At 48.1% G+C, this 11,763-nt stretch overlaps 1 protein-coding gene across 2 annotated transcripts; it reads left to right on the top strand.

The window, feature by feature from the left end:
• The first annotated feature begins 510 nt into the window (after positions 1-510).
• Positions 511-9,585, top strand: TMEM11 (transmembrane protein 11). Of its 2 annotated transcripts, none has more exons than XM_057369784.1 (2): positions 511-648; positions 8,622-9,585. In XM_057369784.1, the coding sequence occupies exons 1-2, from the start codon at positions 584-586 to the stop codon at positions 9,136-9,138; spliced, it is 582 nt and encodes a 193-aa protein (XP_057225767.1). In that variant the 5' UTR covers positions 511-583; the 3' UTR covers positions 9,139-9,585. The 2 variants fall into 2 exon arrangements, with proteins under 2 accessions (XP_057225767.1, XP_057225766.1); XM_057369783.1 differs by having other exon boundaries at positions 515-648; positions 8,619-9,585.
• Positions 9,586-11,763: the final 2,178 nt, after the last annotated feature.

Raw genomic sequence — 11,763 nt, 5'->3', positions numbered from 1 at the left:
GATTTATGAAAGGGGCGAAATTCACGCCAAAATCGCCCAGTCTCTCCTCCCAGGGAGGCGCTTCACGAGGGGATCCTCCATCCTTAGTTCTCTGCAGGGAAAGAGCCTCCCGGGCTCTTGGGATCAGGAACACGAGGCGATTCTGASGCTGCCGCGCGGTGCCGACCCTCAGCAACGGCATCCCCTCATGGCGGGGCCGCGGGGCAGGCCGGGACTCGCCGTTACGCTCCTCCCACCGGCTGGAAGATCCTGAGCGGCGGGGCCGGGCGGGGCCGAGCCGAACCGATCTGAGCCCCGCGGGGCCGTTCCGCCACCGGTAACGGGGCTGTGGCCGGGGGTCCCACCGGGGTCTCACCGCGGTGCCCACCTGGCCCCACCGCCCACGCCCAGGGGACTACACGCCCCACAGCCCCCTGCGGCCGTGTTGCGGCGCGGYGCACTGTGGGACTTGTAGTTCTTCCGTGGGCTCAGCCCCACCCCGCGCAGCGGCCACCGCCCCCCCCGCGCACTACATCTTCCGTCGGGCATCGCGGCGCGCCCGCGGGCCGCCGGCGGAGACATTTGCGAGGCGAGTGTCTCCAAGATGGCGGCGTGGGGAAGGAGGCGCGCGGGCCCCGGCGGCACCAACAGCGGCGGCGGCCGGGACAGGTAAGGGGCGGCCGGGCCGGGCCGGGGGGCGGCGGGGGCTGCGGGGCTGCACCACCCGCGGCGGCTCCGCGACCCGGCGGCGAGGCTGAGGGCGCTGCGAGGGGAGCGTGGCCGGGTGGGGCGGGCGCGGGACGCGGCCCCGCTGAGGCGCGGAGGGGCCGGGGGCGCTCGGCGGGGCCGGGCCCGGGGAAGGTCAGCGCGGTCCGCGGTGTGTTGAGGGCAGCGCTGCCCGCGGCGGGATGCGGCACTGGGGCCGGTAGAGGAGGGCCGGCCCCGGGAGGCTCCTTCCGTCCACGGCTATTTTTAAAGGCGGGGAGGGAGCGGCGAGTCCTCCASGGTGACCTCCTTCTGCCGGGGCCGCGGCGGGCAGAGAGCTCCGTACCTGTCTCTGCCAGGGCGGAGAAGCGGCCAGGACAGATTCGAAATGCCCACGGAGCAGCGGTGGAAGTTCGGGAATCATAACTTTAAAATGGGAAAACAGATGGAGGGAGATCTCACAGAATCAAATAGGTTCGAAAGACCTCTGAGATCTCCGAATCCAACCTGTGACCGATCCCCACCCCGTCAGCCAGACCASAGCACTGAGTGCCACCCGTTCTTTCCTTACACACTTTCAGGGACGGTGACTCCACCGCCTCCCAGGGCAGCCCATTCCAGTCTTTAATCACCCTTTCTGTGAAGAAATTCTTCAAAATGTCCGGCCAGAACCTTCCTTGAGGAAGTTTAGTGCAGTGTCTGGTTGAGCTACTTTAAAATCTGCATGCACAGTTGTCCACCTGCTGAAAATGYCTGGGTTTATCCCACATTTCCTGACGTTGGCATTTTTCTGTTCTGCCTCAGGGCTGACTGATGTAACCGGCAGCTGCTGAAAGCTGCTGCAGTGTTTCTGTGAGTTTTCCTTTGTCCTGCCAGCTCGCCTCAAAACTCTGATATCCCTCTTAATTTGTGTTATGGCTTTTGCTTCACTTTGTTCSTTTGCTGTGATCCAACAGTGTTTGCTTTGATGCTGTTGAATCTACAAGGCCAAGGAGAGCCACAAGTAGCCCTCTAAATTCTGGCGCTAATGTGAATTGCAGGAATGCTGTCTATGTTCAGGGAATTCAAAAGTAATTGAACTGGAAGGGCCAATGGAATTCTTGCATCAGCGTGGTTTAAATAAACAACTAAGAATACCACAGTGGTAAAGCTGTCTGCACCCATTCCTGGCACTGGCCCTGCATGGGTGGTGGGGAGTTTTCATGTGGATTTTTCATGTAGCAGATGTGTCCTCCCAGCAGAAGGGAAAGAACAGAATATGTTAAAGAACACTTAATAACTTTAATTATTCTTCCAGGGTGAAAATTGACGCAGACTTAAAAGTGAGTTGCTACTGTGTAACTTCATCTGTGACCTGTACAATAATCTAATTRTTGTTTGAGGTGATCTTTTTTTCAAAGCTGTGATTGCTCTTGATCTTATGATCAAAAATATTCCTAAACACAAGTCACTCCATGAACCTGCTGCATGTWTTATTTTTCCTTTGCCAGTGAGAAGGGTATGGAAGAGAACAGAACAACAGATCCTCCCCTGAGCAGCGTTTCACAATCTCCATCAAAAGCTGGTTGTTCTTTAGGTGTCACCTTGTACAAACATGACAGGAGGATAACTCCAAAAGGTGTTGGGTGATGTCAGCGAGGTGCTGCATTTTCCTTGCAGTTGCAGAGCAGGAGATGAGGATGAGTGGCCTCTGCCTCTCCAGCAGTGGCTGATCCCAAATCACACCTGCCCGTCTCGTTTGGCTGCTGCAGCACYGGTTGTGCAAAGGCAGCGCTGACAGACCTGATGTCATCACATGATGACATGTGCTTTTTATAGGGTGAATACAGTTTTCTGACTCTGGGTGGGATTCTTGTCCAAAGACATTCCTTTGAACTGAATATGCTGATCCAGTTTTCCTGGTAACTGAGCTKCTTCAAGGAGTGTTTGTAGTTGTCAGCCAGCCGCTCTAAAAGGCATCTGTGTGTCGGAGGTGGTGTGAGGAGACTCACTACTGAATAAAATCCTGTCTGCTGGGAGACTAGAGCAGCTTTCATTTAATTTTTTTTTTTTTAAATCAGCATATCTGTGGAGACTTGAGTCCCTTCATAAGCAACTTGATTGATACAGAGAAAGCTAAAATTGGTTAGAAAATGCTTTCCTTGCTAGGAGTGAATGTAAGGACATTAATTTCAAAGGATGTTGACTGTGAACTCCAGATGGCTCTGGTGGTGAAATAATAATGTTAAACAAAATAACCAAAAACACTGAAGGGAACCAACTAAATATTTGTTTTTCTTCATTCTGTATAGACTCTTTAATGGAGCCTGTCTAAAGGGAATTGTTAATCTGTAGACCAAWACAACTTTTTCATACAGAACAGACACTGGATTGTACTGGGTGTTTTTGCATGAAAGGCAGCCCGGTGCCCGCCAGAGCAGTGGACAGCATGTCGTTTGTTCCCCTGGGAGATGTTCTGACAAACTCTGGAAAGAACAGCTTTCATGTCATCACCACTGCCTGCCCTGGCTGCTCTGTGCCCTCACAGAGCTCTCCTTTCGCTACCTGCACTGCTCAGATTTCTGGTACTCTGCTTGCAGCAATGATTGACCTATTTCCATCAGCCTGGCTAATCATTAGTTGACTTAAAATTGACACCTCCTTGTTGTCTGGGGGCTGGATTTGTTGTTATGGTCTGGTGATGTTTTTCTTAGTGCTCAGGGAATGTTGTCCCTCCCTGAGCTKGAAGAGCACCCCAATGTTCCCCTGTCCTTTTACCTATTTGAATTTAAGGTGCATCTTTTGAATTAATGTCTTGCTTTATTGCCCTGCATTTCCTGTTCTTCCTCTGCTTTAATGCCCTTTTTAAAGTCTCAGGCCTGACAGCCATGGCTGGCCTGAGCCTGGTAGATTATGGGGACATTCAGCAGAGGTACAATTCTCCAGATGTTTAGGATGGGATGTGTTAGTGCTTTCTATGCACCATATCTGAGTGGAAACATACACTGAGAAGTATGACCTGGAGGTGGAATATTTTCACTGAGAATTAAAGCCAGGCCACTGCTCATTCCTTAATCTTTAAATTAAATTTCAGGAGGGATTTATGTTGGAGGGAGGGATGGGGGGAAGTTTAGTGTTTGAATTTGTCATKCCTTGACTCTGTTGAATTCCTCCAGCTTGGCTGAGATGCTGACAATGCTCCCAGACATGCTCTGGCCATCTGTAATGTCCTTTTTTTGGAGATCTTGCACAGCAGCACGAAACCCCTCTTGCATTGCTGCGCTGGACTGTGTGTGCTGCTTGTGACAGTTGTTATCACACTGCTGCAGGCCTCTCCTTTCTAGTTTTTTTAACTACTAATCAAGCTGGTCTTCATTTTCAGTTAATCTGATTGTTTGGTAATCTGAGCAACACTGTTGCTGAGGAATAATCTTAAAAACAAACAACTCAAAATTAACAAAACCTGGCCTATGTGTTATGGGAGAAGCTTAAAAAGAACTTTTATTTTTGCCCAGAACTATACCTGAGTTTTGTGCAGGTTAAGATTGCTTCCAAGTGTGATTTTGAGCATTTTGCAGAGCTGAAATAATTGGATGACTTGAAACCCTCACCAGAAGTCTGTCTGGCAGGTGCCATTAGGTTGAGGGCAGCAAACTCAGGARGCTCTGTCCTCCCCTGCAGGAGGGCACTGGTAGGAGCATGCTGAGGCTTCTCCCAGGATGTTTTCACCTGCTCTGTTCCTTTGTTTCAGCTTTTGCCATTTGGCACAACTGAAGGTATTTTTACATGGAGTGACATTGTGTCTCCTCTTTGGAATATCATTTATTTCTTCTCCATAAAGACTATCCATTTGACACTTCCATTTACCAGGCAGGCTGCTGTATTCAGGAGCCTGCTTCCAAGGTGGAGGCAGAGAAATGGAGAGGACTGGAACTTGGGAAGAGATTCTTCCATRTGCTYGTGGGGASGCCCTGGCACAGGKTRCYCAGAGAAGCTGTGGCTGCCCCATCCCTGGAAGTGTCCAAGGCCAGGCTGGACGGGGCTTGGAGCAACCTGGGATRGTGGAAGGTGTCCCTGCYCATGGCAGGGGTGGGACTGGATGGGCTTTGAGGTCCCTTCCATCCCAGACCATTTCAGGATTTGATGAACTGCTGGAGCTGCTATTGTTCAGCAGTYGCAGCACCCCTCTCCTGGTGCTCTCCCATATTCCCATGTTAGGAAGACAATCCAAATGTAATTTGAAGCTTGCTCTATAGCTTACACAGACACTTCTGCACCTCCTGCTGCTGTAGCTCTGTTAACAATGGATTCCTTATTTATAGCTTTGGCAATACCAAAATTTGGTATCATTGAGTTTTAGGTGATTTACATCTTGCTGTGCTGAATAGCTGAGAGTTCTGTCACATATAMCCACTCAGCACCAGGAATGAGACACTAAAATTTCTCACGTATAGAATTCCTGAGGCTGCAACAGAACAAATATTTGGATATAAGGTCTAKAACTATTCATACAGAACAGCTGTACAACTTTTTAACGGTGCCCTCTTATTTGGAGTGGGGAGACAGGTCCTGGAAGGTAATTTGTTTGAATAATATTAATGACTGCGTTTATGCTCTAGTCTGTCTAGTAAACAGTTGTCAGGCTTCTGACCACCTGGCAGCATTTTATGTCTTCTGGCATTAGGTGTTCTCTGGTTATTTACTAYTCTTTTAAGCAAAATGAAGTTTATATAAAATCCCCACATTTGATAAGTGGTGGATGCCAGCTCAGAGCTGCTTGCCCAGCTCTGCATTTGTGTTTGTCATGGCCGGGGGGTCGGTGACAAGCTCCAAAAGGCAAACTCCATGGCCTCCAGTGTTTGAGCAAATCCAATTGCTTTGACTGGATTTGTTCGTGTGCAGCTGCTGTGTTCAATTGAAAGGCTGTGTCAGGAGAGTTGCTTCTGTGAAGTCCTCGGYTGAAACCTCCTCAAGCCCACGTATCTCATCTGTGTCTCTTTCTATATCATCTGAAATCCAAACAGTTTTCAGCTTTCCATGCTCCAGGGACAGTCAGTTCTTGTGTGGAAATAACACATGATAACCCCAGTTCCCTGTGCAGAAATGAAGACTTGCTGCCTGCCATGCTGACTTTTCACGTGTCCTGTTTGAGCAGATATCTTTTCATTTGTCGTTTTTGGAATGGCTGTTTTGCCATTTGCAGCTTCAGCACTGTGATGCAGATTCATTCTGATTTTAGAGGACTCATTTGGAGAAACAGCACAGTTGGGGGGCAGACTTTTTCAGGGACAAAGCCTTTATGCAGTTCAGTTCCCAGTGATTTTTTTTCAGCAGAACATACTTTAAATTCTGCTTGTTTTGGCATAGGAAGACTGTCCTTTTCTTGACTTTATTGTTACAAAGCTCCAGAGCCTGGCAAGCCAAAAAATTCCAGAGGAGATRGACAGTGCTGCCTCTGGCCAGTCTGTTGCATTCCTGCTGACAGGTGGCTGTTTGTGGTGTGGCTCTGCTTGTGCAATGATGGTGGAAGGAAAAAAAGGGGTGTTCAGAGGGAAGAACAGGCAGGAGCTGATCAAGGAGAAATGAGTCTGATGGGTTAGTGCCACCTGTCCTGGTGCTGAGCCTGGAGAAGTCCCRTGTAACATAGACATGAATTCCTAGAGTTAGAAGCTCAGTTCCCATGGCTCTTGTGCAGGCAGGGAAGGAATGGGCTCATTTCATCCGTGTTTTCCCAGTGATGACAGGAAGGTCTGGAGTGACAACAACTGTGCTGTTCTAAGCCTCTGGGAAGCTCTTAGCTGGATTTGGATTCTGCTTCTCTATTTTGCAGACCCATCTGCATATTCCCAGGTATTACAAAACACTGAAAGTGCTCCTTGGTAGGAAATATTAATTTTGGCCGGAGGGTTGTGTTAGCACTGGGTTGGCTTCCAGCTTGAAAATGCCTTTCAGCAATAGYTTTTCTGTGAAGTCATTATGCCCTAGCAAGTGATTTCACATAGTCATGGGTGCTGGTATGTAGAGTTACCTTAAGTCTCTGTATGTCTTTTGCAATGAAACGAGAATTTTTGCTTTGGGAGAAGCTGCACTTGGAGCAGCTCTTATCAGARAAAAGAATCCTTGGCACAAACCATGACCAGCTGTGTCCTTCATGTCAGTGGACATGCTTAACTGGTTTCTTATTAGAAACTCCTTATATAGATGCTGTCCTTAGATTTTTTTTCTTCTTCTCTAAATACCTCTCTATTCACTGCAAAACATCAGAGCCCACCACATCCTGTCCTGAAAGAGTTAATGATAATTTTTCAAACTATGTCTGACAAGCTGATGGCCCTAAAGAAGCCCCCAGCATACACAGAATTCAGGTGGATTTTTATTTTTCTTTCTACCCATTAAAAGGCCAAGGGGGAAATGCACTGCAAGGAATTCAATAACTACATTGTAAGTTGAATTTTCCTTGTAGGTTATATAAATTCCASCTGGAATTTTAATGAAACTGCTTATTACTCTGCTTTGGGAGAGGGTGGTGCCTCTCAGGTCCTGCTGGTTCATGTTTGCTGCTGTTACAAACACAGCTACGTCTGCAACAGCTTGTAATTTAACAATATTCTTGATTACAGGTGGCCACTGCTCAATCCCCTTTGCAGCCCGAGTGGAGCTGCACATTAAGAATAATGTTTGGCAACAGCAGCTTGTGAATGTGTATTTTTCTCCCTTATTTTCCAGTKCATGCACATAAGTACCACTGTACTAATGGAGCAAAAAGTGCTCATTCTGTTCTCCACATCAGCAGTGTGTTCCTCCTGATATCAGGGGGGTCTAAATGCTGTTGGGATGAGGCTGTTTTGTCTGCTGTGATTAGGTCAAATGTGTGTGTGATTTGTTCTCCTTCTGCTAAAGGAATCTGCTAGATATTTTTATCCTTGCAAGGCCACGTGCTCAGTTTTGCTCTGGTTAAGCACAAGTATGTCAGAAATATTCATTTCTGCCTAGAAGGGAGGATTTTGCCTTGTTCTGATGGATAGGTTTWTACCCTTTCTCAGAGCAGGTGAATAATAATAATCCTATTTTTAGCAGTCTGTACATGAATGTAGCTGCAGCTCTAAGGTGATGGGGTGAASAGGGTGGAGGGAAGGTGGAAATTGATGTGACTTGAGGTAGCTGAAAGCTGCTGCTCCAATACAAGTGCCCTGAAACCCCTGAGCAAGGAATRTGTTTCCAGATAAAGTGAGCGGCTCTTTCTTCACTGCTTAAGTGTGCCTGGGTTAAAAACCTGTTTGTGTCTTGCTTTTCTGCATCCCACTTCAGGAGGGGGAATGAACTGTTCTGCCACAAACTGAATGTTCTGCTACCTTCTTCACCTTCCCTTTCAGCAATGTTCTTTGGCCACCCTTGTTGGATTTACCAKGGATTTACTAGGCTGTGTTTGATATGGAGGACTAAATAGCAAGCTGCATCAGAAGGCAAATGTATATATCTGGAGATGCTTCCTCTCTCAAAACTTTACACTGCAGCTTGTCCTCCTGATGGATGAGCTGCTGATCTTGGTTTCTGTGAAASCTCCTAAACTCTGTGTCATTTGTTCAGTGATGTGTAGTGGCCACTAAGGTGTGAGTGACACTTCCACTGTCTCCAAAGAAACTGCTTGGGTATCAGTGTGAGGAACCATTTCAGGACTGTCACAAGACCCTATTTCTCAAATTGTTCTAGATCCTCCAAGTTAGGAGAAGGTAAGAAAAATATGTTGCCTTCTTGTATGATGAATTATTGTACAGCAGGCATAATCAGCYGATGTGAAATGAAGCTTGAGTTGAAAAGCGCTGCTGGTTGTGAAACAGAGGCAGTGACCTTGAGGGTCTGCCCTCACTTGGGGCACTTCTCTCCTGCTCTCCCAGCTGGGTGGGTGAACAGCCTGTTGTTCAGCCCTGTAGTTTTAATTCTTCGTTTCCCCTTAGCAGGGTGACCTTGTCCTCCACGGACTGTTACATTGTGCACGAGATCTACAACGGGGAGAACGCTCAGGACCAGTTTGAGTACGAGCTGGAGCAGGCGCTGGAAGCGCAGTACAAGTACATCGTGATCGAGCCCACGCGCATCGGCGACGAGACGGCGCGCTGGATCACCGTGGGGAACTGCCTGCACAAAACAGCCGTGCTGGCGGGCACCACCTGCCTCTTCACCCCGCTGGCACTGCCRGTAGATTATTCTCACTACATCTCCCTGCCCGCTGGAGTGCTGAGCGTGGCTTGCTGCACCCTCTACGGGATCTCTTGGCAGTTTGATCCCTGTTGCAAGTACCAGGTCGAGTACGATGCCTATAAACTTTCGCGCCTGCCCCTGCATACGCTCACCTCGTCCACTCCCGTGGTGCTGGTGAGGAAGGACGACCTGCACAGAAAGAGACTGCACAACACGATAGCACTCGCTGCCCTGGTGTACTGTGTAAAGAAGATCTATGAACTCTATGCTGTATGACTTCAGCAGGGAAGAGAGCAACCCACAAAGACAAGTGTATTAAGACTCCCACAGTAACATTTTGTTTTTCCTCTTTGAGAAGCGGTGGAGACTGGGAAGGAATTGGTTTAATAGAGCTGTTATTTTTCAAATAACGCATCACTGGTGCACCAAGGTTTTTCAGTTCTTCGTTACACTTGAGATGTGGATGTGTGGTGACTTGAGATCCGTATGTTAGGCCAGGGGAGTCCAATCCAGCAGCAGAATGTCAATGAAAGAAAGCAATAGAAGGAGGGGGTGTGAGAGCTGCTTTCTTTTTTTTTTTTTTCCTTTTTTTTTTTTTTTTTTTTTTTTTTTTTTTTTTTTTTTTTTTTTTTTTTTTTTTTTTTGGGAAACATTTAAGTATATTGTTTAATTGTATTACACAGAACCAGCCAGAAGTTATCATTGACCATTAAAGGATGAGAATTTCAAATGCTTTTGCTCTCTTGTCACTGTTATCATAGTCCCCTTTGCTGATTCTATGATTCTAGGGGGTTGAGGCTTTATGCCTGCTCACACACACACACCTGACACTCCCCTTGTCCAGTGCATGTGGCAGCAGCAGCTGTGTTATAGCAAGCATCTGATAAAGGAGTAGCTGTAGGCTGTCACTTTCCCTCTTGCGTGGCTAGCTGTGTTTCTTGGAAGAGGTTTTACCAACTTTATCCCTTTTTGGTAATTGCTTGGTAACTGATGGTTGGGAGTAAAGATGTCCCAGTCCTCTGCTGCCCTGCACCTCCARCTATGACTCCTTTGCACAATGGACCTATCACTGTAAGTTTCCAGCTACAAACACATTCTGCTCAGTTCTTGTATAAGTTCTTCCTAAGGTGGAGACTTCTCCCCTGAAACACCTTGAGCCCCGTGCAGCTGAGAGCTGCAAATTTGGGAGTCCACCTGTCCTACGTTTGTGGGTGCCCCAACTACACAATTCACTGCTTTTGCCTGGAACACAGGGAGCTGCCTGCTCCTGCTGCAAGGCATCCACATGACTGCATCTTGGAACTGCGTTACCTGAAAATTAGGAATTCAGTCCTGTGCATTAATTCATTTTTTAGTTCTAAACTCAAAATCTCATTCTTAGAATGGGAAGTATTTACTGACTTGCAAGATCTGCCASTTACYCGTAAAAGATAGGGGCTTGCTGTCTCTAATCTCCTCCCACCACATGGAGAATAGGTGTGGCTGGTGTTGGCAGGGCCAGCTTGGCACAGTTTCAGCTGTTTCAATTGGAATAGGAGAGCAAAGGCCTGCAGTGAGAGCTCCCTGTGCACCGTGTGCTCCCTGCTCCATGGGAGTGCAGCCTGACCTTCACAGCTGAAACACTGACCTTGGCAGAGGTCACACCCCAAATTCTGCCCTTCTGTCTTTTATCTCTCCAAATCGCCACAGTGGACACCAACATCTCCCCATCCTCACCTCCATGGGCTGTTCTGACCACAGTTTTGATTCACAGTTTCTGTGTGAGCAGGAYGTACAGCCCATTGAGTGTGTGCTGGGCAAGCTGGGTTTGCTGGGTGTTCTCAGCACCAGCACTGGCAGCTGTACCTGAGCGAGCTGGGGGAACTCCAGTGGCAGTGAGACATTTGTGAGTGGCAACAGCCCTTTGTACAGTGGCTGAGCTCTCTCTCCAAGGTTAAAAGAAGCTGGGATCCAGAGCATCTATTTATAGCAACAATGTACAGTTGCCTTGGCAGAGAGGAGGCGAAGAAATGCAACTACTTCATCTTTCAGTGGTTAGGCCAGGCTGGGCAGGCTGCCCTTGCACCCTGACATGTGTTTCCAAACTCCCTGCTGGATGGATTTGAAGCCAGGGGCACATCTGCCATAGCTAATACTGCTTGTTGCTACAGAAGGCCCTGAAATACCTTTGTGCTGGCCATACCAAAGGCATTCCTGCTCTTTTTTTACTCGGTGCAGAATAATTCTCAGGGCTGTTAGTTCCTTTCCTGCCCCAAACCTCTGGTACTTTTTTGTGTTAAGCTTCTGCCTCTTGCCTGGAATGATCACTATGGCAAATTCCCTAAACGCATAGCTGGCATCAGAGACTTGAGTTAAAAATTAGCAACTTTCCTGGTGTCTTTTATTGCGGGAGGAAAGGTGAAAAGTCAGCTTAGCTGTCACAATGGGTAGGTTTGTTTTAAAACACACCTGTTAGTCCATTCTGAGGTGGAGGGGCAGAGGGGCTTGTTTTCCAAAGAATTTCAGTGATAAAGTAGCTAAAATGCTTGGTAACATTCTGTTTGTTAGTCAGGCCCGTAACTATGCCCCGTGGCCTGGGAGAATGAGAGGAGTCGAGGGGCATTTTAGTGCATGGTGAAATGGTAAAACAACTTCCAGAAATTCTCATCCAAGTGGAGTGGTGCTGTATTGGGAATCCACAGTGGCTGGGGACAACCCTTCCCTTCAGAAGCCCCCCAGATTTTGCTGCCCACCCTGCCCACTGTGGATGTGCTCTGGAGTGTGCAATGTTCCCCTCAGCACAGAGAGGGAATTTACTTCCAAAGGCGAATGGGTGCACTCTCAGCAACCTCTGCCTTGGAGCTGTASTTGCAAATACAGTAACTCCCTTCACATAATTTTTCCCTCAGGCCTCATGTGTTT

The sequence above is a fragment of the Malurus melanocephalus genome, unplaced genomic scaffold (genome assembly GCF_030028575.1).
Source record: "Malurus melanocephalus ecotype Western Australia unplaced genomic scaffold, MMel_1.1 scaffold_115, whole genome shotgun sequence".
Taxonomy (NCBI): domain Eukaryota; kingdom Metazoa; phylum Chordata; class Aves; order Passeriformes; family Maluridae; genus Malurus; species Malurus melanocephalus.
The sequence above is the reverse complement of the archived record's forward strand: the minus strand, read 5'-3'. Positions and strand labels throughout refer to the sequence as shown.